Source organism: Rosa chinensis, chromosome 2 (assembly GCF_002994745.2).
Source record: "Rosa chinensis cultivar Old Blush chromosome 2, RchiOBHm-V2, whole genome shotgun sequence".
NCBI lineage: Eukaryota > Viridiplantae > Streptophyta > Magnoliopsida > Rosales > Rosaceae > Rosa > Rosa chinensis.
In genome coordinates this window covers 65738213-65762973 of record NC_037089.1, presented here as the reverse complement: position 1 = coordinate 65762973, position 24761 = coordinate 65738213, and the positions used below count along the sequence as shown (strand labels likewise).

At 38.0% G+C, this 24761-nt stretch overlaps 4 protein-coding genes and 1 long non-coding RNA gene across 7 annotated transcripts; 1 reads left to right on the top strand and 4 right to left on the bottom strand.

Annotated features, from left to right (window-relative positions):
• On the bottom strand, positions 1 to 1652 carry LOC112189590. Its single transcript, XR_002931983.2, has 2 exons — positions 1428 to 1652; positions 1 to 456 (listed from the first exon to the last, which is right to left on the bottom strand). It is a non-coding gene; the product is annotated as an uncharacterized LOC112189590 (long non-coding RNA).
• Positions 1653 to 3172: 1520 nt separating this feature from the next.
• Positions 3173 to 8067, bottom strand: LOC112188799. Its single transcript, XM_024328005.2, has 7 exons — positions 7808 to 8067; positions 6887 to 7312; positions 6743 to 6795; positions 5994 to 6031; positions 5479 to 5797; positions 4711 to 5018; positions 3173 to 4375 (listed from the first exon to the last, which is right to left on the bottom strand). The coding sequence occupies exons 1-7, from the start codon at positions 7818 to 7820 to the stop codon at positions 3535 to 3537; spliced, it is 1998 nt and encodes a 665-aa protein (XP_024183773.1). The 5' UTR covers positions 7821 to 8067; the 3' UTR covers positions 3173 to 3534.
• Positions 8068 to 14106: 6039 nt separating this feature from the next.
• Positions 14107 to 15897, top strand: LOC112189268 (RING-H2 finger protein ATL3-like). The gene is given in 2 exon segments (XM_024328560.2): positions 14107 to 15246; positions 15249 to 15897. Coding segments are annotated over 2 exon segments (915 nt in total). The 5' UTR covers positions 14107 to 14654; the 3' UTR covers positions 15572 to 15897.
• Positions 15898 to 16692: 795 nt separating this feature from the next.
• Positions 16693 to 18170, bottom strand: LOC112189471. Its single transcript, XM_040515245.1, has 3 exons — positions 17956 to 18170; positions 17640 to 17730; positions 16693 to 17437 (listed from the first exon to the last, which is right to left on the bottom strand). Exons 1-3 carry the CDS (start codon positions 18072 to 18074, stop codon positions 17030 to 17032), a joined length of 618 nt encoding a protein of 205 aa, XP_040371179.1. The 5' UTR covers positions 18075 to 18170; the 3' UTR covers positions 16693 to 17029.
• Positions 18171 to 19146: 976 nt separating this feature from the next.
• LOC112188445 (ubiquitin-conjugating enzyme E2 34) lies at positions 19147 to 23578 on the bottom strand. 3 transcript variants are annotated; one of them, XM_024327560.2, is made up of 10 exons: positions 23411 to 23578; positions 22487 to 22628; positions 22008 to 22062; positions 21172 to 21210; positions 20873 to 20936; positions 20669 to 20730; positions 20537 to 20576; positions 20395 to 20422; positions 19963 to 20054; positions 19147 to 19708 (listed from the first exon to the last, which is right to left on the bottom strand). In XM_024327560.2, exons 2-10 carry the CDS (start codon positions 22541 to 22543, stop codon positions 19423 to 19425), a joined length of 723 nt encoding a protein of 240 aa, XP_024183328.1. In that variant the 5' UTR covers positions 22544 to 22628; positions 23411 to 23578; the 3' UTR covers positions 19147 to 19422. The 3 variants fall into 3 exon arrangements, with proteins under 3 accessions (XP_024183328.1, XP_024183330.1, XP_040371029.1); XM_024327562.2 differs by lacking the exon at positions 23411 to 23578 and adding an exon at positions 23148 to 23379; XM_040515095.1 differs by lacking the exon at positions 23411 to 23578 and adding an exon at positions 23179 to 23379.
• Positions 23579 to 24761: the final 1183 nt, after the last annotated feature.

Sequence of the window (24761 nt, the reverse complement as noted above, 5' to 3'; positions counted from 1 at the left end):
TTCAATAAAAAAATGGACATGGTTCAGCTAATATTTCAAATTCAAATGAGTGCAACCTTCAGATACATATGCAATATATACAATCATGCTTTTCTCTGCATATATTGAACTGTACTATGCAGATATTCGATTTCTACAGAATTGCACAGCACATTCATGAGCGTAATGATGGCCAATTTTCGTATTCACATTGCTGTGACGTGCAGAGAGCCAAATCATGGAATAAAAGGAGAAGTAATATAAAAGACATGAAGAGGGAGTTACTTTGGTGGCATTCTACAAAGACATCAATGCATCAACGCGGTTGATCATGCTGATAATCACACTTCAAAGTCCTGATAATGCAGAGAACCATCACCCTTTTAGTGAAGAAGCTAATAGCACTGCTCGCATAAGTAGCAAGGGTTCTCCGGAGCATATTTGTCATCTACAGTCACCTTTGTGGCTCTATATATCCTACAAACATTACATTTTCGTACATGTAGCTTCAGTTAGAATAACGAAAGTGACTTCTTATTATCCCTAACGTAAGAGAACATCAGGCCAGAGTCTTTTGCACTATACTTAAGCTTCTAACCATAATTATAAGATTACCAATATACATTGCCAATCAATGAAAGCTTCCAGAAATAAGCTAAATACAAATACAAGTACAGTTACTAGCTCTTTCTTCCCTGCAGTAGGGCATACTGAAGAAAGATAGATATAGCTGCTGAAAAGCCACAAACTCAGGCTTCCAAAAGTTACAGGAAGTATAGTCGATCAAGGTAACCCAGAAGCAGCAAAAAGGTGGCAATATTAAATTTTTGAACTTTTTCTCAGGTCCCTTAATTGAGTGCAAATAAGGGAGTATTTAAATTTGAAGCTACCATGTTGAGAGTTTGAAAGATCATACCTAGAAGAAGAAAACTGAAGTGTGGGAGTATTTAAATTTGCAATTTGCAATATGGAGTCCACACAAACCCACACATTCAGGTCAACTTGGAGTCCACACAAACCAAAATCAATACTCTAAATCCAAGATAAACGAAGCAAAATCTCAAGCTAGGCCAGTATACAAAAATCACACAGAAAATGCATTATCAACAGCAACCCATAAAACCCAACATTCGTTCAAGAACAACAAAGCTTCAGAACACTCAGATCTTTAAAGAAAGTACAACCCCAGAACCAAACAACCCCAGAACCATTTTCTTTAAATATCTGCATATCGATTTCAATCGTTTCTTCCTTAGGAGAGTCTGTCTGTACTGGCAAAATATCGAAGGCCTTTACTAGTACATGCTGAGAAACAACTAGATCCTGAAACTATCTTGGGAGTCGAAGATGGTTTGAAACCAATATTATGAATCTATGTATAATAACTAGTGCAGAGAATGGAAGAAACAGAAGAAGGGTGAGAGTAGTGCAGCAGAGAAAATGCTCACCGCGATCGTCCTTGTAGCTGAACCAAGGGCTTCTGGGGGGTCTCTGGGTTTCAGATCTGGAAGAGAGAGAGAGAGAGTGGCGTGAGTGTGCGTCTACCTCAGTGCAGCAAACCCAGATTGGGTTGAGTTCCAGAGAAAGAGAGTTGCGTTTTGGAGAATGACGGAAAGGGTCGAAGACGGAAAGGGTTTGTTTAGAAGTAAACGGGTTCCATGGGTTCCGGTGGGTTTAGCACGCAAGACCCGTTAATTTACGGGCTTTTTGCGTGCGGGCTTTTTTAGCACGAATTTAATAAATGGACGGGTTCGTGCGGGCTTTTACCATGCGGGTTTCGGGCGGGTTTGCGGGTAACGGGCTCAGATGCCAGGCCTAATCTCCCTCATCCTCTTCACCACCACAAACAACCCAGTACCCATCACATCCTTGTAAGCTAACCCCAGTCCTCCATTTCCCAAAATCTCCGTCGCGGCCTTCATGCCAACCCAAACGTGCCTCCCTAATCATTTACCATCAACAACTCATTCACTACATTCTTCCCCCTCTGCGAACCCTTTTTGGAATCCCAAGTTTCTTGCTCCATGTTTTCCTACTCAAGAACACTAAAATGTTCCTCCCTCCGTTGTCTCTAGCTTTTATCTAATATTTGCAACTTTTTACTTGTTTTTTGGTGTTAAAATTGGGGGTTTTGAGGTTTTTGAAAGACCCAATTGGAGATAGCCGAGTAATTATATCAACTCTAATGTGTTGTTGAGTTTTTGTGCTTATAGTATTGGTGATTTGACTGCTGGGTTTGTAGTTCTTCATCTTTGCTGAGTTTACTTAAACATATGGATATTATTGGAAAATTGCTGAGTGTAAAAAATTTGCTGGATATACTTAGATATTTACTGAGTACATTTAGAAAGAGCCTCGATCATTATAGACACCACTCGTGTTCTGTACATGAAGCACAAACATAGGTTTCTGTACATGAAGCACAAACATAGGTTGCACGTGGTATTTACAAGACATGTGGCAGTCCATGTAGAGGACAAGAATTGATCCCATATGTCATCCCTGATATTATGCCCATTGTTTATTAAAAGAGGTACCATTCTTTAGCAAAAGAAGAGGACCAGCTAGCTAGGATCCTGAAAAATGCAGTCCAGACTTGTACTTGGATGGCGCTCAAGAGGTGGAGGCATCACAAGTTCTGCAGGCAGGGCAATTGCTTGTTGTGCCAAGAAGCCAGAGCTGCTGCGTCTTGTCACAACCAAGGCGCAGAACCGAGCCGCCGTCCAAGGCCTTAAGCTCCCTGTCGCTGACAAAGTCATAAATGTAGGCTAGCTTGCATGGTTTTGTAAACCCTGTTGCATCTATCTCAAAGATAAAAGAGCTTTGGATGTTTAATATCCCTCGTCTTTGATAGTCCTGAGGTCTGTCTGTGTTTTGCAGGAGGAAGAAGTAGAAGAGGAGATACAGAAGGCAAAAGAGGAGAAAGAAGAGAAGAGGAAAGAGGTGGAGAAGTCCGTGGACTCCCAACTCAACCGCCCTGATAAAATTTACCCTAGTTAATTTTCCATCATAATAGTTCATGTTGTATGAATCTAAAGCTGTAATGTACTGATGCTTCTATACTTGGTTCTATGTCAATATGCTAACTTATGAGAGTGACAAGACTTCGCAAGAGTTATTCTTGGATGCAATATTGCCGTACAACTACACAGAGCCAGGATCAATTCATATACGGTCGTTTCGTAATATGACATTGTTCACAAAATGGGCCATTTACTATTTGAGAAAAAAGATGCTGCACGTGGCAGTTAAATGTAGCATATTACAGACCCGTAAAATGTATAGAATCCATCTCCAATATCAAATAAGACTACAGATGCTATTTTCCACTGATACAAAGGCCCCAGGTAATTCTACCACAGTATCATATAAAACAATCATGGTCGACAAATAAGTATTAGCTCTATGTGAAAACAGCAGTGGCCAACCTTGCGTCTGAAGCAAGACACCTCTGCAGTTTGCTAGAAGCAGATGCGATCTCAAGACATCCCTTGTGGACTCAAAATGTTCAGAACTTCAGAAGAGAAGTACCATTACTGTCTGAATTTTCTGTACCTAAGCTTCTTCAGGAACTTCAATGAGCCTCCCTCGAACCCACTTTTTAGTTACAGTAGCCGGTGTTGAAGGTGTTTCATCTTCTTGGGATTCAACTTTGGTCCCATTGAGTTGAAGATTCTTGTAGCATTCATCGTTCTCATTTGGGTCTAATTCGTCTGATTGAATGCTTGAATCCGATTGCTCCGAACTAGACGGAGGCAAAGCATCACTGTCAGAGCTCATTGGGGGAAGCTCATCTTCATCACTTGGCATATCCTGCAAGGTGAACTCGTCAAAGCCAAGGTCCTCGTCTATAATTGACAATAAGGTTGGGGTGCCATTTACTTTTCCATTGTATGCTTCAGTCGGACCACCAGACCCTGTATATGTTTCCTTCTCCATCTGACTAAGCACTTCAATCGATGCAAATAAGGGGTCTTCATTATCGTTGATGGAAAAGGTCTGGGTGCCATTCACCACCTTTCCATTATCTGCTTCAGTCAAACCCCAAATCCCAGCTTCCTTCTCATCTTGGCTAATCACTTCATTTGGTGGGACTGAAGGCTTTTCATTCCCATGGGATGAAAAGGTTAGGGTACCATTTACCTTTGCATCATCTGCATCAGTCAGACCCCAAAACCAGTTTTCCTTCTCACTCTGGCTAATCACTTCATTTGATGCAACTGAAGGCTCTTCATTCTCATGTGAAGAGATCTGCATCGTGTCTATAGATTCAATTGACCGAATTGCCTCCGCTATAAGCTGTCGCGTTTCAATGAGGGAAGCTCGAGCAACAGGGCTCTTAGTTGCAGAAGCCTCAAGAGCCATGGCAGCCTTCTCAGCTTCAGCAATCAATAGCCTGCAGAATGCCATAAAAGTAATAAAACAGTAATTACAATAAGAGATATGGTGTTTTTTACAAGTACAAATCTGTATGTAATCCCAAGTAGGATCAATTAGGATTATGGGATCATTTGCTCTACATACTGCAGGTGATAATATTCAAGAATCTAAATAGCTGAAAAATTGAAAAACCAAGGGCCAAGTATTATGACCAAAGGCATCAGATCATCTAGACAGCACGAAATGGTTTGTTCGATTGTTCCGAATCAATGATATGATAATACAGGCTAGTAATTTTCATACTAGTCCATAGAGTTCAATTTAATCCACAAGTATGCAAGATGAGCTTACCTAGCTCGTTCTATGGCTTCAGTTTTCTTGGTTTCAGTAGCTGCTCTTTGTGCTCTGATGTTCTTTATCATCTCCATCTTAGAACTTGCCAGAGGATCCTTATACATGGGTCCTTTACTTCTCCTCAACTTCAGTTTCTGGAGTTTAATCTCATTCTTTGAAATTTTTTTTTCTTCAAAAACCTTTTTCTTTGTAGGGCTCCTTGGGGACTCAGTATTACGTGGTGACCTTTTTCTTGGCTTTCTTTCATTTCCATAGGACGCATCATAATATTTAGACAAGGCAGAGCAAACCCGGTCACGGTACTCCTGACATTTGAAGTATATCAGGAACATGTAATTTAAAGAAAGGATCGTTCATATATCAAGAACATGTAATTCAAAGAAAGGAAGGGTCAGGTTTCCTGCTATTGTTACTGAACATGCAACAAACATGGCCATATTGGCACTTATGTATCAACATGAATAAACAATTACAATGGCTTCTTCTGGATGCGAGAAAGTTAAGTTAAAAGTAGCCTAAACACCAAACAGTACAATAAAATTTGTCAATCCTTGATGATTGGAAAGCAAACCACGGGGTAAGGTCGGATTTAGGTCAAGTATGGTAAGCTTGGATGTGAGAAGAATTCAAAACTAACTATGGAACAGAAGTTTGGAATGGTACATACTCGGGTATTGATGTGAAAATAGTTTTACCTAAAGGCATCAAAGGCTGTAATGTACTTGCTTAATGAGACCTCACCAAGATTATTATATCTGCACTTACCGGATCGTTCCATTTTGCTGAGATTGCTTGTGAGATCTTCCTCCTTTGCTCAAGAGATTTGGGTGCTCTCTTGCTTCCTTTTGGCCTGCGCATTATTTTCCTTTGTTCTATACTCTCTAGATACTCCTCTTTAAGCTTTCCATCTAAGATCTTGTAGGAATCCCATTGCAACTCCTCCTCACCATCATAACCTCGTCTAGAGGCTTCAGCAATTAAGTTCTGCCATTCATAACAGCAATTTTCCTGCAATGATAGCTTTTGCCGCCGTCTTTCCCACCCCATCCGGACTCCAATCCCAATTTTTGTTCTTGTCTCCTCCCTGAATGATCAATAAGAGGAGATGTTTTGTTAGGAATGCGAAGGAAAAGTAATCAAATATATGATCATAAACTTCTAGTTCATTCCACTCAGGGGACAAACAAACTCAGGACTAAAATGAACACTGTTTCAACACAATGAAAAAAGATAGCAATGATTAAACTACAGTTCTTATAAACAGAACAACAAATACCCACGTTTGAGCATGTCCAAGGTTAACCAACTTCATTTTGACCTGCGTAGACAAAAATTGTCAGTAACATAAACAACTCTGACAATTGAAAATGAGATTATGTCCAATTACAGGGAGAATGAAATTACAAAACACCTAACCTTCATCTCATAGGTTATCCTTTGCATTGGTTACAACTTTATAGTGTGTGCGCTTTAAATAGGTACTGTGCCAAGCATCAGTGAGTCATCCTTCAATCTAATAAGGAAATTGCTTTTTGCAGATAAATACTGACACATATGCATGTCCTTTTTATGGCAGAAAGCTGGACGATATTTATATACTTGGTGAAATGTCATTTCATCTGACATATACTGACTAGTACGAGATGTCATTATCAATACATAATACGACCAGCAGCACATTGAGAAAAGTTGGGAAGAAGGTCAAGAGTTGCACCCATTCAAGTTCCTCAAAGTGAACTATACATACAAAGAGACAAGGTTTCCTTTGCAACAAACAAGATTGGCCAAAATAAATGCATTTAATGCCTTGAAAAAGTTTGTACTTTTAAGTAGAATGTACCAACTGAATGGCGTGTACACAAGCAATCTCCATGTATCTTTCAATACCAAGTATGTAAACTACGGATAGATATGAAACAAGTTTTCTTTTAGAGCAAACTCCAAAGCTCAGAATCCAGCTCCACTCGTAATACATCTATATTAACATCATTCCAACAGAAACATGTAAATTATTCTTACATGACATCACCTTAGGATCCTGCATTGCAAGCCTTGTTCTTTCTTTGATCAGCTGAAGGGTTTCTGCAATGATTGTATGGATAACATTTCAGTACGACAAGTATAAAGGACACATTTGATAATGCAAAAGCCAGACTCGATGAGTATATCATACCAGGACTATGCTTTCTTCCTTTGTTCCATGGTGTGTTCCCTTTATTTGCTTTAGAAATCCTCAATCGCCTTAACTTCTCTTTCTCATCCATTTCTGAGGAATCATCACTTGAAGACTCTCGCTGAAAGGGACTCGAATCCTTATTCAGCTCTGAACTGGTGTAACCCAAGTGTCCATTCTCATTATGAACAAGAGTTTTTGCTTCAAAAGTAGCAACTGCTTGGATCACTAGTCTACTCCTTGGGGTCTTAATGTTCCCCAAGTTGAAGTATGACTTTTTAGCCATGTCCGAGGATTTATACCATGAGGACAGTTTCTTGTCAATTCCAAAGGTGAATGGACTTGAAATTACTTTACTATGGAGAGAGGTTTGAGCCCTGAGGGTACATAGATGGTTTTGGAAGCCAGGCTGAGCAACAGCAATCTCTGCTAACAAATATAAACATTTAAGAGATACCCTCGACCAAAAAAGCAAGAATCTTTGAATAAAAAACCAGTCATTTGACAATTGACCATTTATACACACAGTCCAAATTCTGTAACAAAGGCTAGTTCTATGGAACTAACATCTGCTAAGTACTGCATATGTATTGGAAAAGGTCTCAGTAACATGAGGATGTGCTTTAAACAACATAAAAATCATCCCTTTCTTAACAAAAAGGTCACAAACACCTTTGACAATTGAGCATACACAACAAATGCCTCTACCCAAATTCTTTTTACAAAAAGCTAGTTAGGCAATAATTCATGGAACTAATAAATCCAGAAACCAAGTGCTGTCAGGCTAAGCTCTCAATGAAATTGGGAAGTAACATAAGCAAGAGTTCACATAGTTTAGCACCAAAGTTTCAAACTTTCAGTGACTATAAACAAGTAATTTAGATAACAAAATGAATGAAGAATGAGATTGAAGTTGGGTACCTAGTGAAGGCATGGAAGCTCATTCAGCCAATTCCAAACCCAACAACAACAGCAGCTCAGTAGAGACAGAGAACAGAGGCAGCATTTCAGGTTGAGTTACTCCAGCAGAAGAAGCATAACAAGAAAACTGAGACTCTGGGTTTTGGGTAGAAGATACAGAGAGTCTGTCACTGCTAGAGAGCCACACAGTCCCGCACACACAAATATACCACAGTGTTTGATAACAGTTGCAGGAGGTGGATAACGAATTTACACAAAGGCAGACAATTTGATATTTTCATATATACCCTTTCTTCGGCTTATCACACTTGGTCGGCGTTGCCTTCTGTTCTGATATTTTCTATGCGGGTTGAGCTGGGTCATACCGTCTGGGTTTGCAGCCCGTTTGCATCCAAAAGCAGGCTTCATGTCATTGACTATAATACACATGTGAACTAGAGGCCCAATCCTACCCAAAATTAGTAAGGGGATGAGGGTAAAAGCTTCTTAGTGTAAAAATTTATAGGAATTTAAAATCTTACCAACACAAGAGTAAACAAAATCTTGAAGCGTTCGAAAACATAATTTTCGAGACTGCTTAGCAGAGAACTCCAATCATAGGTTTAGAGGTGGCGGGAGAGAGCCCCAAAAGGCGTCCCTGCCACTCTTATGCCAAGTGATAGTCAATGGTGGCAAGGTATTCTCTTGAATTTTCACTTACATTTTGTTTTATAGTTGATTCTTGATTATGGTGTGTGTGTGTTGGTGGGGTGGTAAGGCTCTGAACTCTCATTTGGGAGGTCAGGAGTTCGAGCCCCATCATGGGTGGGGAGGGGTGGGGATTAAAAAAAAAAAAAAAAAAAAATAGTTGATTCTTGATTGACCTTTCGACTTTTTTTTAGTCCAATAAATTCCATCAAGGTCCCTATCCCCCTAAATCCTATTACTCACATAAGGAATTGGGATGTAAAGTTATGTGGAACCGATATCATTTTTTATATGAAGTATTATAAACAATTGAGTAATTTAAATAATATGAGATCGACCATCACTTCTTTCATTCTCACTTTTTGTAACTAAACTTGTTAGGAGACGAGCTAACAATATAAACCAAATCATCATATGTAAGCAAAACCAAACATAGCTCACACATGACTCATGTCTCCTGTATATTTATTCAGAGAAATTTTTTCTACTTTCCAGAGAGAGAATATTAGAGCTTCATTTATTTCCCTCAAAATTCAAGAGGAGGGACATATGGTGATGACATGACAAATTTCAATTCTTGTAAAATTTGGAGACGATCGAATTAATAAAAGGCTTCGAGAATCTTCTTGCTACTCGTGACTACTTGTGATACTAGTTTTTTTTTTTTTTTTTTTTTGGATATGTACTAGTTGATCTTTGATTCTTGACCAGTCCAACTCCACCTAGATTCTGCTTGGCCTGAATTTCCATTTAAGAAAGTTATACGCATATATATATACATGTCATCACATTTTAAGCAAACGTCAGGTCTCAAGTTTGAACCCCGTGCATACATATAAACAAAGATCTTTCAGGAATATAACTTCCATGTGGATTGCATGTAAATATTATATGAAACAGATAACAGAAAAAAACATATATAAACCGCAATTGTCAAATGTTTGAACCGAAGGTTTGGGAGGCAGCCTTCACAAGTTTCCTGTATATTGAGGTTTTGAGGTTGTGTCGGATTCAGTAAGAAACAATTTTGTTCCAAAATGTTGAGCAAAGAAACTTCGACTCCAAAATATGTATTCTGGTCAACTTTTTCATATGCTTCACGGAATAGTCGAGTTCTAATTTTCTGTTGGCTGCGCTAATATTCGTTCATATAATTAATGGGGTGTGGATAAATAGGTGCCCATCTTCAAACAACTATTGACTGCGCCCCCCCCCCCATCCGTTTGATTTCCAAGCAGTCCTGGCGGCTTCATAGTCAATTTCAACATTTCCGAATAGGAAGCCGGTTGATGAATCGATACTCCATCAATTTGGTCACCAAGATTTCGAAGGAGTGAGTTTTACCCAAAATTTTTATCATGCAGCGCTGTAATGGTATCTCACGTGGAAGTCACGTGTTACCTTAAGCATAGCTACCCTGAAAACGAGTTTTACCATGAATGTCGGGGTATGTGTGTTGTCATACGTATACATTACTCTGAAAGACTGAAACAATTTAGATCAGTAGCATGTTGCGGGAAGGCATAGCTAGCTACGGTCGAGGAGGCTAACTGATTCCCTTGATTTTTGTTTTTATTCATATGGTTGGAAGTGGACTCTACACTAGTTCTCAATTTTCTACAATCTCCTCATTTTGTACCTTGGCAACTTCGTGTGGAATGGGGTAATTGTTTACATCGTATTTTTCAAATGCAATTTCGTTATACTCATATATTTCGTGAAGAGAATCAAGCCGCAAACGCACTAGCGAATTTTGGAACTACTTCCTCATGTTTAATTTGGTGGGTTTTGGCTCCGCCTATCATTCATAGTTTTTGTAATCAGGATCAAATGGGTATTCCTAATTTCAATTTCTGTTAATGTTGTCGAGAAGTTTGGTATAGTTCCCCCTCTATATTTATTTTTTATTCAATAAAATTATCCTCGTTTTGTCGAGGTTCATCAAAAAAATAAAAAATAAAAAACCTATGTGCTTAATACTGCTTGTAAAGTCTTTGTTGACCCCTTTATGTATTTCTATTTCTTTTACCTCTCATGATTTTTTTTTTCATCTAATTTTTTAAGTAAAACCTCCATGTGCTACAGAATGAAGTCGGTCTAGTAAAACCTCCATCTATTTTTTTTATTTCTTGCTTTTTTTTTTCTTTTCTAACAACATTTTCTATTAATATTTCAATAAAATTTCAAATCTTGCCTTGTTGTTTACCATAATTCTTTAATATTACATATAGTTTTAATCGTTGTCTCCATAATATATTGTGTTCCACTTTTGCAAGATTTGCCGTGTCATTCTTGTTGTGTTCATGTCAATATTTTCTTGATATATCAATAGATGACTTCTTACTCACTTATTAGACGTTAGAATACTTAATGTCCCGAGTGTAGCACATCCAAACTTATTATCCATACGTAAGCTCATTGAGCTTCATATTTCTTCATAGTACCAATCAAACTTTCAACGAGTTTGAAGTTTTACCCGAAAACCTCGACATTAATTAGTTTGTACGGCTCCATTCTCCAATGTATTTCATCATGACCCTCAAACTTTTACTCCTTAAACATACAAAAGATTGAAACTGCTACTTTGTTTTCAGATGTACCTTAAAAGTTAAAAGATTTCATCTTTTTCACTGTGATCGATCTCAATAAAAGCCTTGCGGCCCGGAGGCAATGATAGACTATACTTAGACAGTAGGAGCAGCAACTTTGTATCTGTTCCGATCAATAATTCATATTCATTGCTTTTTCTTTGTTAGATTCGTTGATAACAGACAAAGCTATCAATTATTCAACGTGCACTCATTCATCTATGTGTTCGTGCTTTTAACTAGTGAATGGCATGAATGGCTATTATTAATGAGGACGAAAATCATTTCGAATCAATCATTTTGTCCGAGCATTTGTGTTTTTACTTGAGTGATGAGTATTCTAAGTATAAATCAAGGCCCAAAATTATGGCAAATCCCATAATTTTGCTGGTAGATCACACAAGCATCGCCAACTCGTGCAATGCTTTCATTTTCTTCTTTCTCATCATGTAGGGTTTTCATTTGAAGACAATAGTTGAAATCATGTTATGGTATGTATTGTTAAGACAATATATCGATCACCATAGTTCAAAAGCTTAATTTGGCAAAGAATAATAGGACTTTCATTTGAAAAAAAAAAAAAATAGTGCAAATCATGCCTTAGAGGATCACTTAATCTCGTGCAATGCCTTCCATATTTCTTTGCAACTCATGCAATGCGCAATGCATTCATTAACAATAGTTCAAATCATGTGGTAGAATCTATGGTGAATCTAATTTCCAAAAGCTCAATTCGGTAAAGAGTTTGTCGTTCACTCATACGTAACTTTAACTTGTATGTACGTAGGTATCATTAAAAACGTGATATGAAAATTAATAAAGAAGCGAAAATAGAGATTAACGGTCTCAAATGCAAGACATCATAAATTCATGATCTTTTGACTAACATTTTTTATATCATATTAGATAACATAATCACTTAAGTTTCAAAATTCAAATCACTCTTTTTAAACAATCACTAAACTTGAAAAATATTAAGCTGTTAATAAATGAAACCTGTATAAAGATCAAATTATCATGCAACATATGAACAAAGCAAATGTCCATTAATCTTAACATTTTGTATTCCCTTATCATGTCCTGCCACAGCCATTGTAGGACAAACTGCCCCCTTTTTTTAAATTTAGGGTTCCTCGTACTTCAATCTCAAAAGTTAATTGTCTCACTATCAAATTTGTGAAAATTGAAAAACACAAAACAACCTCCACAAAAACGTAGTAAAATATTAAGAGCAATTCCAACAGTTTCTCTATAATTTATGCATTATAGGGAAGCAAAAGTCAAAGTTTTATACTTTTTTTCTTCTCCAACTCCAACAGATTCCTTATTTTACAACAATCTCTACAATCTCCATAATTCTTCCTTAAATTTTAGAGATTGCTGTAAATTTAGAGAATTTGGTTTTCTCTTTCCTTTTTGGAGCGAAAGAGACTCGTTTTTCCTTAAAATAAGGAAAAATCAAAATATAGGAAAGTTGTTGGAGTTGCTCTAAGAATCTCTTGTAATCGGAGAAACAAAGTGTAGAAGATTTCGACCAGCTCCAACATCAAAAGCAGTTGGAAATCAGCGAGCAACTTGTAGGATCAGAGATTAGGGTTTAGGTATAATTTGCCTTGAGATTTGCGTTAAAGCAATTCATAAAACATAAACATATGAATGTGATAATGCTGGGGAGATTCCCCCGCAGAGCCTGTAGTTTTGTGTTTTCCCAATATTAATCTAATAAATCTAGGAATTATTTACCCCAAGATTTTGAAATTCAAATCACTTTCAGAGTTAGGTTTGTATTATGTTCTTTTGTAATCAGAAGGTGTTGAAGTTGAACAAACATGCATGCAAACATTGGCATATTTGTCAACCAAATTTGGTCATTGTGTGGAATTTGGAGTTTTGGTCGTTAAGTTTACAGTGATCATTACCAACTTCCACCTCCATATATATTGCCGTATTGACCAATCTGAACATTGACCAGAAAGAAGAAGACCAATACATATCGAACCAAAACTGGTTTTGTCTAGACTCTAGAGAGAATTTGAATTTCATTTTTGTACATATAAAGTGTGACATTTTGATATTGAAGCTCAAGCTGAAATACAAAGGTCTTATAGAATAGGGTCAAAACCAAGTTATAGGGGGTCAAGTATAAATAAACGGATCAAACAAGATTCATGTTTGTAGGTATACTCGCTCAAAAAGGCTTTGAAACCAAGAGGATGGATTGTAAGTTGTAACCTTATTCTCTTTCACATTTGTAACTGGTTTTTCCCCTCATCATTCTTGTATTTTTTGACTTGATACTTTAAATCACCTTTTTAACCTTACAGAATATATAAATCAATGAACTTATCCAATACTCTAAATAGTAAACTTATCATATTTTAATACTCTAAATCATGTTATAAAATACACAATGTGACAATACATAGAGATTATTGTTCTTGTACTTGCTTTTCAAGTTGATCACAGTAAAGTATATATAATTAAAAAGTGGATTTAAAATTCGATCAGAAATTTATAAACTACATGAGATATGAATAAAATATGAATACTTAGTATACACCAAACAACAATTCGTCAATTATAAATTCTCACAAGGATAACTTATATATGCAATAACTACTCCCGGTCTTAACAATAATAAATCATCGCTTAAAAATTTCATTACAAAAAAAGAGTTCTACCATATTTTGGTGCATGACATATTTCCGCCACTATTGAATCCGATGAAAATTGAAGAGGGAGGAAACCGAAAAACTGAGAAAAAGTCATAAAAGAGGTCAAGAGAAAGGAAAGCACTGAGAAGGGACACGTGGAGTGGGGTTTCTACCCTCATTTTTGGACCCAATTAAAGGAGAGAAGGCCGTCGTCGTCTTTTATTTTTCCTCCCAATTTTTCTTTTCCTCCCCTTAAAAAAAGTCCAAGTCTTTAAGTTTTCAGTTGTGTGTGTGTGTTGGTGGGGTGGTAAGGCTCTGAACTCTCATTTGGGAGGTCAGGAGTTCGAGCCCCATCATGGGTGGGGAGGGGTGGGGATTAAAAAAAAAAAAAAAAAAAAAAAAAAAAAAAAAAAAGTTTTCAGTCATCCCAAGTGGAGTAGTAGAAGAGCCTTTTCCCTTCTCTCCGGTTGAACCAAACACCCACCACTCCCCTCACCCACGCCTCTCCCTACATAGCTAGCTACGTCTGTCTCTTTCTTCCAAGTTTGGGTTCCCCGCTTTTCCCCCAAATTCCACAAAGAACTAGTCCAACTTCCTTTGCAACACCCCTATTTAACCCCCATTTCCTGGTCTTTGTCCCCATTACACATTTTTAGAGAACCCAATTCCCACAAGGAAGAGAACACAGAAACAGAAACTCTTCCTTTGGGTGGTAGCACAAATTCTCTCATCTGGGTTCTGCTCATTTCCTCAGAACAACCGATTTGGGCAGTGAAATCTACCCAGCTCCTCATCAGATCTCTTCTCATTTCTCCACAAAAGCCTCAAACTTGATTTGGGTATCAAACTCCTCCCTCAACTCTCACCTGGGCTCTGCTCACTTCTTCTGATTTCTATCTAAAGCTCTCACCTTCATCAATGGGAGACACAGCTATCGGCCTCGATGACTCCCAGGCCGTACAACTCACCGGAAAGATCATGATGATCGCCGTACTAGTCCTCTTCTTAGTCGTCGTCTTCGTCCTCTGCCTCCACCTCTACGCCAAATGGTACTGGTGGAGCGTAGTGGAAGATCCCAACTCCTCCACCCGCCAAACCGGCCGCCGACGACGCCGTTTCGTATTCGCTCCGGGCCAGGAATCCGAACTACCAACCCTCCGGCGAGGGCTCGAACCTTCAGTCCTTAAGTCTCTGCCTGTAGTGGTCTTCAGTCCTCAAGATTTCAAAGACGGGTTGGAATGCGCTGTTTGTCTCTCTGATCTTGCCCAAGGCGAAAAGGCCAGATTGCTTCCCAAATGTAACCATGGATTTCATGTCGAGTGCATTGACATGTGGTTTCAGTCACATTCAACATGCCCGCTTTGCCGGAGCGCCGTCGTGCCGGAGACCGTAGCGCGCTCTGATTCCTCTGTTTCTGAGCTTAGTGTTGAAATTCCATCGCCGGCTGAGACTTTGGCTTCTGGGTTCTCTTCAGAATCACCCAATTTCCCTACAAATGTGTTGTTCTGGGGAACCAGACCCGGGTTAGCTCCGGGCCGGGTTCGGGTTTGGAGGAAGGGACTTCAGCTCAAGTGCCTTGTCCCTCTTCTTCTTCTGATACTAGAAGACCGGAGGGAATGTTGGTGATTGATATACCGAGTGAGAATCCAATGGCATCTTTAGCATCGCCTTCGCCTTCCGGCAATAACAGGTTTGCTGCCGCCGAGGAGGACTTGAAGTCTCCGGTGCCGACGAGGTTGAGGTCACTCAAGAGGTTATTGAGCCGAGATAGGAAGATAAGTCCTTGTAGTCCAAGCTCAGCTGTTGATGCTGAAGCAGGGAGGGCACAAAGTTAGGAATGAAGCAATTGATTGCTGTATTTGCACATAGTTGATATTAGAGGAATCTTTTGGACCATGAACATTTTGTTCTTTGAGAGGGTCTGAGGTAATTAGTATGTCCAATTCTACATCCCTGAGAATTGATTAGGTTCTTTTGGAGATGATGTCGATTTGCTCAATGTTCTTTTATTCTTGGGGGGAGATGATCAAAGCTTGGAGCTTGAAGTCTCTGGAGTCTATGTTGTACAAGAAATCTATCAATTTAATGTATATCTCTTAATTTAAAACAGACTTGGAACAATTGTTGAATGGAGTGCGTGTTATGGGTTTGATAGCTTAAATCCTAGTTTGTTTTAGGAATCAGGAAACTAGCCTTGGTTTAGGGTTTATGAATTTTCCCTCGGTTAGATTAGCATATCAATCATACAAACTTGAGTCTTGGATGCTATCACTTTGGCAGTTTAGTAGGCGCAACTGATTTGAAGTTGTGACATTGCTGATAACATTAATTAATTCCTTCTTTGCCAATGACCTCAGAAGCAATAAAACCAACTACTTTGTCTTTGTGGTGGCATAATCTGTTTTGATAATAGAATGTAGGGTTTGGTGTGACTATGGCTTTCAGATCACATCCCCTGCTGCATTCTTTCCTCATGTCAATATTAAAAAAAAGTATGAAAAGAGCACCTGCTAACCACCAAGGCTTTATGTTTCTGTCAACACTCAAAACAGCATTATAGTAATGTTTATAGTGCTATCACTTTTTCAGACCAAACAATTGGTAAAGAGGTCTATGGTTAGGTTGTTAATGAATTAACTATTTCTGAAATCTACTAACCAAATAGCAGTGCAACATGTATGAAGTATCTGCATAAATGTAAAAAACCTTCACATATAAGTAAGTTTACCGATCTCAGCTATTAATCTCTTTTAGCAGGAGGATATTGTATATGAGTCTTTCCTGGGCAGCTATAGTTTCCCTATCAAAAACCAAGTTCAATTAATCAAAAGATTCAAAACTAGAATTCACGCAGATGGCCAAAAAAAGGTTTCTGAAAATATGAATATGGAAATAAGGAGGATGTAGTTGGAAGATTGAATGAAATAGAACATTAACAACACTTTCCAGAGTAATTGATCAAAATCTAAACTGACTTTGCTGAGGATATCAAGTTCTGTTTTCTAGCAATCACACAATGAAACACAAGAACAAAACACTTGGGTACAATCTCTCTCTAGCCTATTGCATGCTTTGGATAATTCAAATACGCAACTAAGATAGCTCAAATCTCCTACTGCATTCCCCATCGCAGCACATGCATGCACAATTCAGAAGTTCATTGCACTTTAGCAAAATGCTATATCAAACTTTCTTCTCCTTTGTCACCAAAAACTTGCTACATCAGGTCAACATCCACCAAGATGCAGAAAACTTGAGATTCAATTCCCTATTGACAACTTCTTCATGATACTTTATCTCACTAGATAAACAGGGCCATATGTTTGAACAACTTGAGGGCTGCCGGACTTGTCTAGACACTTATAGGGTACCTCACTATCTGCTCTTATTGTTGGTCTGAACAGACTGTTAATAGGCCCGGATAAGGGGTGCCGGAGCCTGCCATCCATAGCCTTGCCGGTGCCAAATACCGGACCAGAAACGTTAGTCCGTCTTGCATCAGATACTTGAGATTTGGTTGCTGATTTTGTGCTAGTTTTGTTTACCTTCTCGCCTTTCAACCATGGAAATAGTAATTTCTTCCATGATTTCTTCTTCTTCTTCTCTTGCCCTGATCTTCTTTCTCCAGTTTCTTCTGGATAGGAAGTTGATGATGTCTGAAAGTCTGATTCTAATGCATAGTGTTTTGCTTCTTCCAAAAACTGATCACAGTGAAAACCAGATAAAACAAGCAACGAGAATGTTTAATTTATCAAGAAGTGACAAACCTATCTTTTCAGAACCATAAAAGTGACAAACGTGGATGTGATATCTTTAACCATGTGCAATACAACAGCAACAAAACTCTTCACCCTATATATACACAAAGAAGACGTCTTTATAATCATCAAATCATGATCTCACCTCATAGAAGTCATTCTGAGGATCAAATCGATTGCTGCCATCAAACCCCATCTCATATTTTGGATGAACAGGAGATTTCTGCATACTTTGCCTGAATAATCCACACCAAAATAAACTAAACCAGCCAAATGACACACATGTAAAGACAATAAAATGAAATGACAATTCTCATCTCTCTGTACCTTCAGCTAGAAAAAGACCAATCAAGCAGAAAGCTCTCTGAAATTGAATAAAATCTTTTTTAACCACCACCCTTATAGTAGTGGTCCTTTGTACTTACAATCATTGATCAGAAGAAGGCAAAGATCAACCACACCTTTCACAGAAAGCCCTCATCAAAATTACTATATTGGTGACGCTGGTAATTAATGGTGGTTGAAACTGAGCTGTTCCTTGCATAAAGTGCTTAGGAAGAAAGCAGGACAAGATCCTCATTAAGTAGTTGGAAACTAAACGTAGTAACGCCCTAGTTACTTGAGACAAGTAAGTTGGTAAACATTAATTAATATTAATCACTGTTTAATGACTACTTAAGAGTCCTGTCATATAATTAATTACGAGATAATCCCCCACCCAGAAAATGTTTTCATTGCCTTGTAATGAGCGACAAATGCGGCGCATGTTGCGGAAGGGGCTTTGAAGCTTTCTTTTGGTGAAGATTTAGGGGGGAAAATGTCTCTTCCTCCATTCATGGCGCACAATAGGGAGCTCAAGTGCTTAAGAATAGTTCTTCTATTCTCAAGTAATTATAATATATTCAACATTCTCTCAAAAGTTCACAAACTACGCGGCAGACTTGTTTCGTGAGACTTGTAGCTTTAGCGATTAAAAATATGAGATTCTGACCTCAATCCACCCTACTCGAATATGACTAAATACAACCACTGCAAGTGGCCTAGTGGTTCTTGTCTAGTTGAGATTTGAATCCCAAAGCTGTCAAAGTGGCCAAGCACTGTGCTGCAATGCACAATTGGAGCATTTCACATGCGCCGAAGGAATTTTATCTTGGGCCTAAGAAGCCTTTGGACTCCCCTTGACAAAGTAAAAAAAAAAGAATATGTCTAAAAACGAAATAAGTCAAAGGCAATACAGTGTGCTTGTATTCTCTCCTCATCCACTTCACAAAGCACGAATTCAAATCATTAGGAAAAACAATAGGAAAAGCACATGGCAATCGGGGTTTGTGGGTTTCAGCTTGTTATTATCATGGATACAATAGTCCAACATTTTCCAAGTTGTGGATAGATTTTTGCTCAAGCTGGAATCATGTCTAAATAGTTCCAAATGTCAGACTACTCGACAAAGATAGAAGTCATAGGACAATACAATAGAACAATAGTAAGGTGTGAACAGAACGCATGATTGTCATACTCAGTTTGAATTTGAATTAGAGCCAAACGGATACAAAACCAATATAAATAAATGCCACCGCGAAGGCTTTGGGCCTTTTCTAATCTTAATCCAATAAAAGCCAAAAGAACAATAGGATATAAAAAGGTCACTTAAATCATCTTGAGAGATAAATAGAGGGAACTCCACTAGGTTAAAAATAACATAACCAACATTTCTAATGTTTGAACATTGACAAAGTGCAACAAAACATCGAAGTAGAAGGAAAAGACATCAGCCAAGTGGTTCAACTGACATTGGGTATTAACCTCCTATACAAAATTATAATAGATACAAGATAAACCTAGGAGTATTTTGAAACGAGTCTCATCTCAACTTGCAAAAGCTTTTTGTCTATCAACCCCAATAAATTTTCTATTCGGGCTGTATGATATTAAAGTTGAAGTAGAGGCAGAGCCATTACAACGCCAAAGATAGAAATGAGCAATAACATCATCCAAGTTGGGAATGACTGCTTTTTGTTTTTCCTCATGTCCTTTAGGGCACCTACTGTTTTCATACCTCCTGCCGTGGAATCGTCGACCTTTTCCAACAAGGGCTTGGAATTTTCTTGAGATGATTCAGAGGCCACCTGCTCTTGATTCAGCTGCTCAGAAAGCTGCTGCTGCTGCTGGTTATACTTCTCCACATACTCTGGGAACATCTTGCGAAATGTGACACTGGTTTGACAGAAAATTTGCACACATTAGTGGAACAACCAATCTGAATTGATGTCTAGTATTTACAATTAACATGAGTAAAGCAGCTTTTAAACAGTTATACAAGAATCTGGCATTTGCCGGATAGATAAATAACAATGACAGCCTGCAGAAATTGCCTATTTCAGTACATTTACTATTAGCCCTTAGTGTGGTCTACATTATCGAAGAAAAAAAAAAAATAGAACAAACTGTATCTGGTCCGATGAACATACTTCTTAGCGTTAAAAGCAAGAGAAGTCTTTGCCAAACGTTGCTTCTCAGCTACAGTAGTGTTCACACTGCCAGTTGTAGGACTGTTGTCCATCTGCACAAGTGAAAATAAGCGGAAACATAAGCCTCAAACATGTGCCAACAGAAGGACGTGGCATTTCCAAACCATTGCAACTATAAAGTCTATATAGGAAGATTCAAACATACAGAAATATATATAATAACATTTAAGATGAAAAACAAAAGTATGTTCCTTGACTACTGAAACCTAGAGAAGGGACATAGATCAGAAAATTTCTCTATATACAAAATCATCAATTAAGTTATGACATGTAATTTGCCAAATGCCATGTAAAAGTAAGCAGACAGAGAAAAACAACAATGGCAAAATTAAGCACAGAAAAAAAAAATTCAAAAAGCAACAATAAACTCACCATAAATGAAAGAAGCCCTGTAAGTATGCTGCATTTGTAAAGAACAGATGTTAGTGGAGCACAGTGATTTAACATATATGCAACTTGCTAACAAAGAAAAAGCAAACAAAAGAAGTTCCTCTGAATTCCAGAGGAGTCTAACCTTGACACGGACCACATTGGATTCCAACTTTCAGGATGAACTGCACAGAAGCATATGTTGACATGATATAAATTATCTAGAACATTTAAAAAAAAAATGAAATATCCTTAAAACGACCTCTGTAGAACTTACAATCGCTCATAGACAAACAAATTTTCTTCTGAGTCATGAATCGTCCATTGGGAGTAGTCATGCTACAAACAGGAACAAACTTGTAAGTGAAATCAACAGTATATGCACAGAGAAGACAAATGCGTATTCAGTTAAAAAAACAGATGCCTCATATACAAAAATAGAATCTATCTTTGCAGGAGAAATTTGGTAAAAACTAGATACCTGATTCCTGGTGGTTTATAGGGATACTCTGGAGGAAACTTGATCTTTCCATAGTAATATCCACCTATAATGACAAATTCCCATAATAAATAAGCGTTAAATCAAATAGGATAAAGAACTATCTAAAACATTTTGTTATAGTAGCATTTGTTTCCACAACTCCAAAATGCTGGATGAGGTCCCAGGTTCAAGTCGCCATCCCCCAACATATGAAAATAATAACAATAATCATAGGAAAGTGCAACAGATGCTACCCAATATCACACATCAGAGAGAGAACAAGGAGAGCGTAGACAAACCTGCAAAAGGTGTTCCTTCGCTTCCCTCCAAAACGTAATCTGAAACATCCGATATAAAGATGAATAAAAGTCCCCAATTAAAAGTACATGTAATGACATCATTTACATAATTGTTCCCATTACACTTTAAACCAGGTTTAGTAGCTTCTTACTTTAGATTCTCCAATTCGGGGATTTGCAGAGAAAAGGTACCAGGATGGTTACATATCAATCCCCAAACCCCCAAAACATGAATATTAAACTTACAGACATAGATAGAATAAATAGTTTTTAACTGTAAACCTGGTTCAGTTCCCATCGTTCCCCAATATTTCTGTTTTTATTTATTTTTTTATATAGACGAAGAAACAAATTCTATGTTCTTGCTTATTTACTAAGGTGACAAAGGATCGCTGTTTAAATTATAAATTTTATAACTTCCTGAAAAAACCCATGGCCCGTGTCTCCATCCCCATCTCACCTAAATCCCAACATTAAGCAATAAAAATCTGATATCACTGGTTGTAGAAAACGAATTTAAATCACAAAAGGACCACACATAGTTAGATTATAGAGTACTCAACCATCCACATTAAAAAAGAAACTTGGCTACCCAAAATCCCATTTTCCACTGGGCAAAAACCCAAACTGACAAAATCCTGTTCACGTGTATGTTCCACATTCTTTACTCATCAAATGTAAGAATAGTCAGAGACCAAAACTCTTGCTTATATAAAGATTAACCAAAATAGTACTGGAAGCCCTCTTCTTTCAGAGAAGTGTGGTTGTAATTGATAATTTAACATCCCGAAGAAATCTACTGGACTTTAAAGGAAGCCAGTTGTCAGTTAACTTACGCCATTCGAGAATGTCATTTGGGGAAGGACGGGCCACAACATGAGAAACTGGTTCCTACACATCCGCAAACAACACAATTAGCACCATCGAGAAGACATATATGTAAGAAAGTTCTAGGCTACCAGAAGGAGGCATCATTATTAAATTAACGCATTATCAAATCTAATAAGAAAATCAATACTACCAATTCTTTCAACGATACAAGAGTTACAGCAATTGACAGCACATAAGACAGTATGATCCAGAAACAAGCTAAAAGAAAACAAAAGAAGATATACCATACAATAAGCTATTGTAACTACAGCTGATTATTAACAGGACCAAGCGACAACTTTAAAAGCATTTGCTGATATTTAAGTGAAACAAGACATATACACAGTGGCTAAACAAGAAGTACTCAAAGGATGTAAATGATATGGACGACTATCAGTCTATACCAGATAATGGACAACTGGTTCAGTAGCAAAAGAAGGCACACCTTACACAGTGCTCTATATTCCTTCTGTAGGCGCTTGATGCATGATTTCTCTGCCATCTCCCAATAATATCTTTAAAAGGTAGCAAATAAAGCCCCTATTCAATGCTTAGCTTCTTTGGTCGCAAATGTTATTACCAGTTCTCTGATAAACATAGACAAGACTAACACATTAGAACTGAATTCGACACATAGAGTACAACCACTATTAATTACACTGAGCATGGAATAAAACATATCAAGTTTAGTTCACAAAATAAGCATCTCAGTCCAATTTCTGTCTTGTTAGTTAGTCTTTCTTTGAACAATCTACCTCATCTTTCATACTCCTGAATTCAGAACGTCGCCATATCTCTATCTCCCAACATTACTACCCCATCATAAACTATCAATTCAGATTCTTAACACGACCCCTACGAAAGAAATCCCACCAATTTTATCTCAACAAGCTATCTTCCTACCAATTCCCTTGATCAATACTTTCTCAAAGGAAATAATTCCCTAAAAACCCAAACACAATTTTCCTACCCAGTAAGAAATAATTCCCAATCAAGATATATTTTTTTTTTCATAATCAATAGCAAAAAATCTGAGCTAAACATTCTCAGTATTAATCTGACACAAGTGCAAAAACAAAAAGAAAAAGATATCAAAGTGCCCATACATGACATTCAAATCACTATTCCAAGTATAACCTCATCTACTCAACCCCAGCAGCAATTCACCATCCAATTCTCAATCTTTTTACGGTTTCAGTGAAAAATCCCAAAATAAAATCGCCAAAAAAACCTAATGAATCCGATCCAGTAATCGAAACCTCACAATTTAACACACAAAAAAAAAATTCAACAAAAATTAGACACAGAGCAGAATTGCAGGGAGAGAAAAATAGATCGGTGTGAGAAATAGTGGAAATTGGAGGTGAACCTGAAGAGATCGGGGAATTGGGGATAAGCGAAAGAGGCCGATCGCACATGTATGTACGCGTTAAGCAGCGCAGACAATTCCCCTTTGTTTTTTACAAATTGTCCCCAAATTCCCAAATGGAAGGAGAAGACGACGTCGTATGACCTACTGTCCAAGTAACGGTGTCATGGGATTCGGTGTGGTCGACTTATAGGTTGTCCTTCCACAGGACCACATACTTAAGGGGTCCAAATTAATTGACTATTATGCCCCGCCTTCCCCAATTTCACTTTTTTGTGATCGACACAGCGGACACTAGTTTCTTTCTGAGGTTAGTTCTGTAAAATCATTTTTTTCTTTATCAAGGACGACAAGTTTTATTTCTTTGTTTACTTACGGAGGATTGAATCCTTAATCGAGTCTGAGTATTAATCTTCACCCTCCTTCACCGCTTGAGTTTACAGAAAGACTTGAATCTTCACTAAGAATTAACCAAGAGCCATGACATGAAGTCCAATCATTAATCTGAAAATGAAGAACGATTCCAAAACGAATCTGATGAAGATGAAACAAAAACCAACATACGCATCTTATTCATATATATATGATCCATATATACATAATGCTACGTACATATGTTACTGCATACAGAAAGCTAGCTAGGAACAAGAAACAGATTTTGAAACAATCAAAAATGAGAGAAAAGTAAGAATGCAAGTATGCAAGCATGCAAGTATGTACGGACAGGGGAGATCAATATATATACCAACATCATCATGAGCATCCATGGAGATGTGTTCTCTGAAACTGAGGCTGAGTGGGACATTATGATCGAGGATGGGGAGCAGCCAAAGGAGCCTGCTGCATGACAACAAGATTGGGGTGGACGGGCGGGTACTGTGACGTCGACAAAAGATTGGCAGCGGCAGGTTGCTGGAGAAGAAAGTCGGCATGGTGGATTTGTAGCGGTGGAGCGGTAGTACGTGACGGCCTCTTGTCTCTTGAGCAAATTAATCAAAACTTGAGCAAAGATGAGAGAATGAGAACGAGGACCAACACAGTTGATAGAATATCATAGAAACTAGTCTGGTGAGCCTGAGCCGCCGTAGTGCGTAGAAGCTTGTGGAACTGGAGTATTATTGAGGAGTAGGCGGCCGTGAAATTGTTGGGCAAAGCTGGGAGAGATAATCATCGGGAATAGGAGGAAGATGAGTGAGGACGATAAGAGAATGCTAGTAGATGAGCAGGAGGAAGCCACGATGTTTGACCCTTATTTGAGGCGATCGATCGATCTATAAAATATATGAAACACAGAACTTGTGGACTCTAACTTAATTTATAGGCAACTGGCACGTCGCTAAGATTCTAGAAC

Excerpts from the sequence above, each read along its gene's own strand:
- LOC112188799 (XM_024328005.2), bottom strand. Across the intron at positions 6,032-6,742 it reads TTGCAATGCAGGATCCTAAG|GTCAAAATGAAGTTGGTTAA; the intron begins GTGATGTCATGT and ends TTGTCTACGCAG. Across the intron at positions 5,798-5,993 it reads AACCTTGGACATGCTCAAAC|GGAGGAGACAAGAACAAAAA; the intron begins GTGGGTATTTGT and ends TTGATCATTCAG.
- LOC112189471 (XM_040515245.1), bottom strand. The coding sequence starts at position 18,074 with ATGAGGATCTTGTCCTGCTTTCTTCCTAAGCACTTTATGCAAGGAACA. Across the intron at positions 17,731-17,955 it reads ATGAGGGCTTTCTGTGAAAG|GCAAAGTATGCAGAAATCTC; the intron begins GTGTGGTTGATC and ends TGGATTATTCAG. Across the intron at positions 17,438-17,639 it reads CTCAGAATGACTTCTATGAG|TTTTTGGAAGAAGCAAAACA; the intron begins GTGAGATCATGA and ends CACTGTGATCAG.
- LOC112188445 (XM_024327560.2), bottom strand. The coding sequence starts at position 22,543 with ATGGCAGAGAAATCATGCATCAAGCGCCTACAGAAGGAATATAGAGCA. Across the intron at positions 20,577-20,668 it reads TTGTTTGTCTATGAGCGATT|TTCATCCTGAAAGTTGGAAT; the intron begins GTAAGTTCTACA and ends GCTTCTGTGCAG. Across the intron at positions 19,709-19,962 it reads CTTGCTTTTAACGCTAAGAA|TGTCACATTTCGCAAGATGT; the intron begins GTATGTTCATCG and ends CTGTCAAACCAG.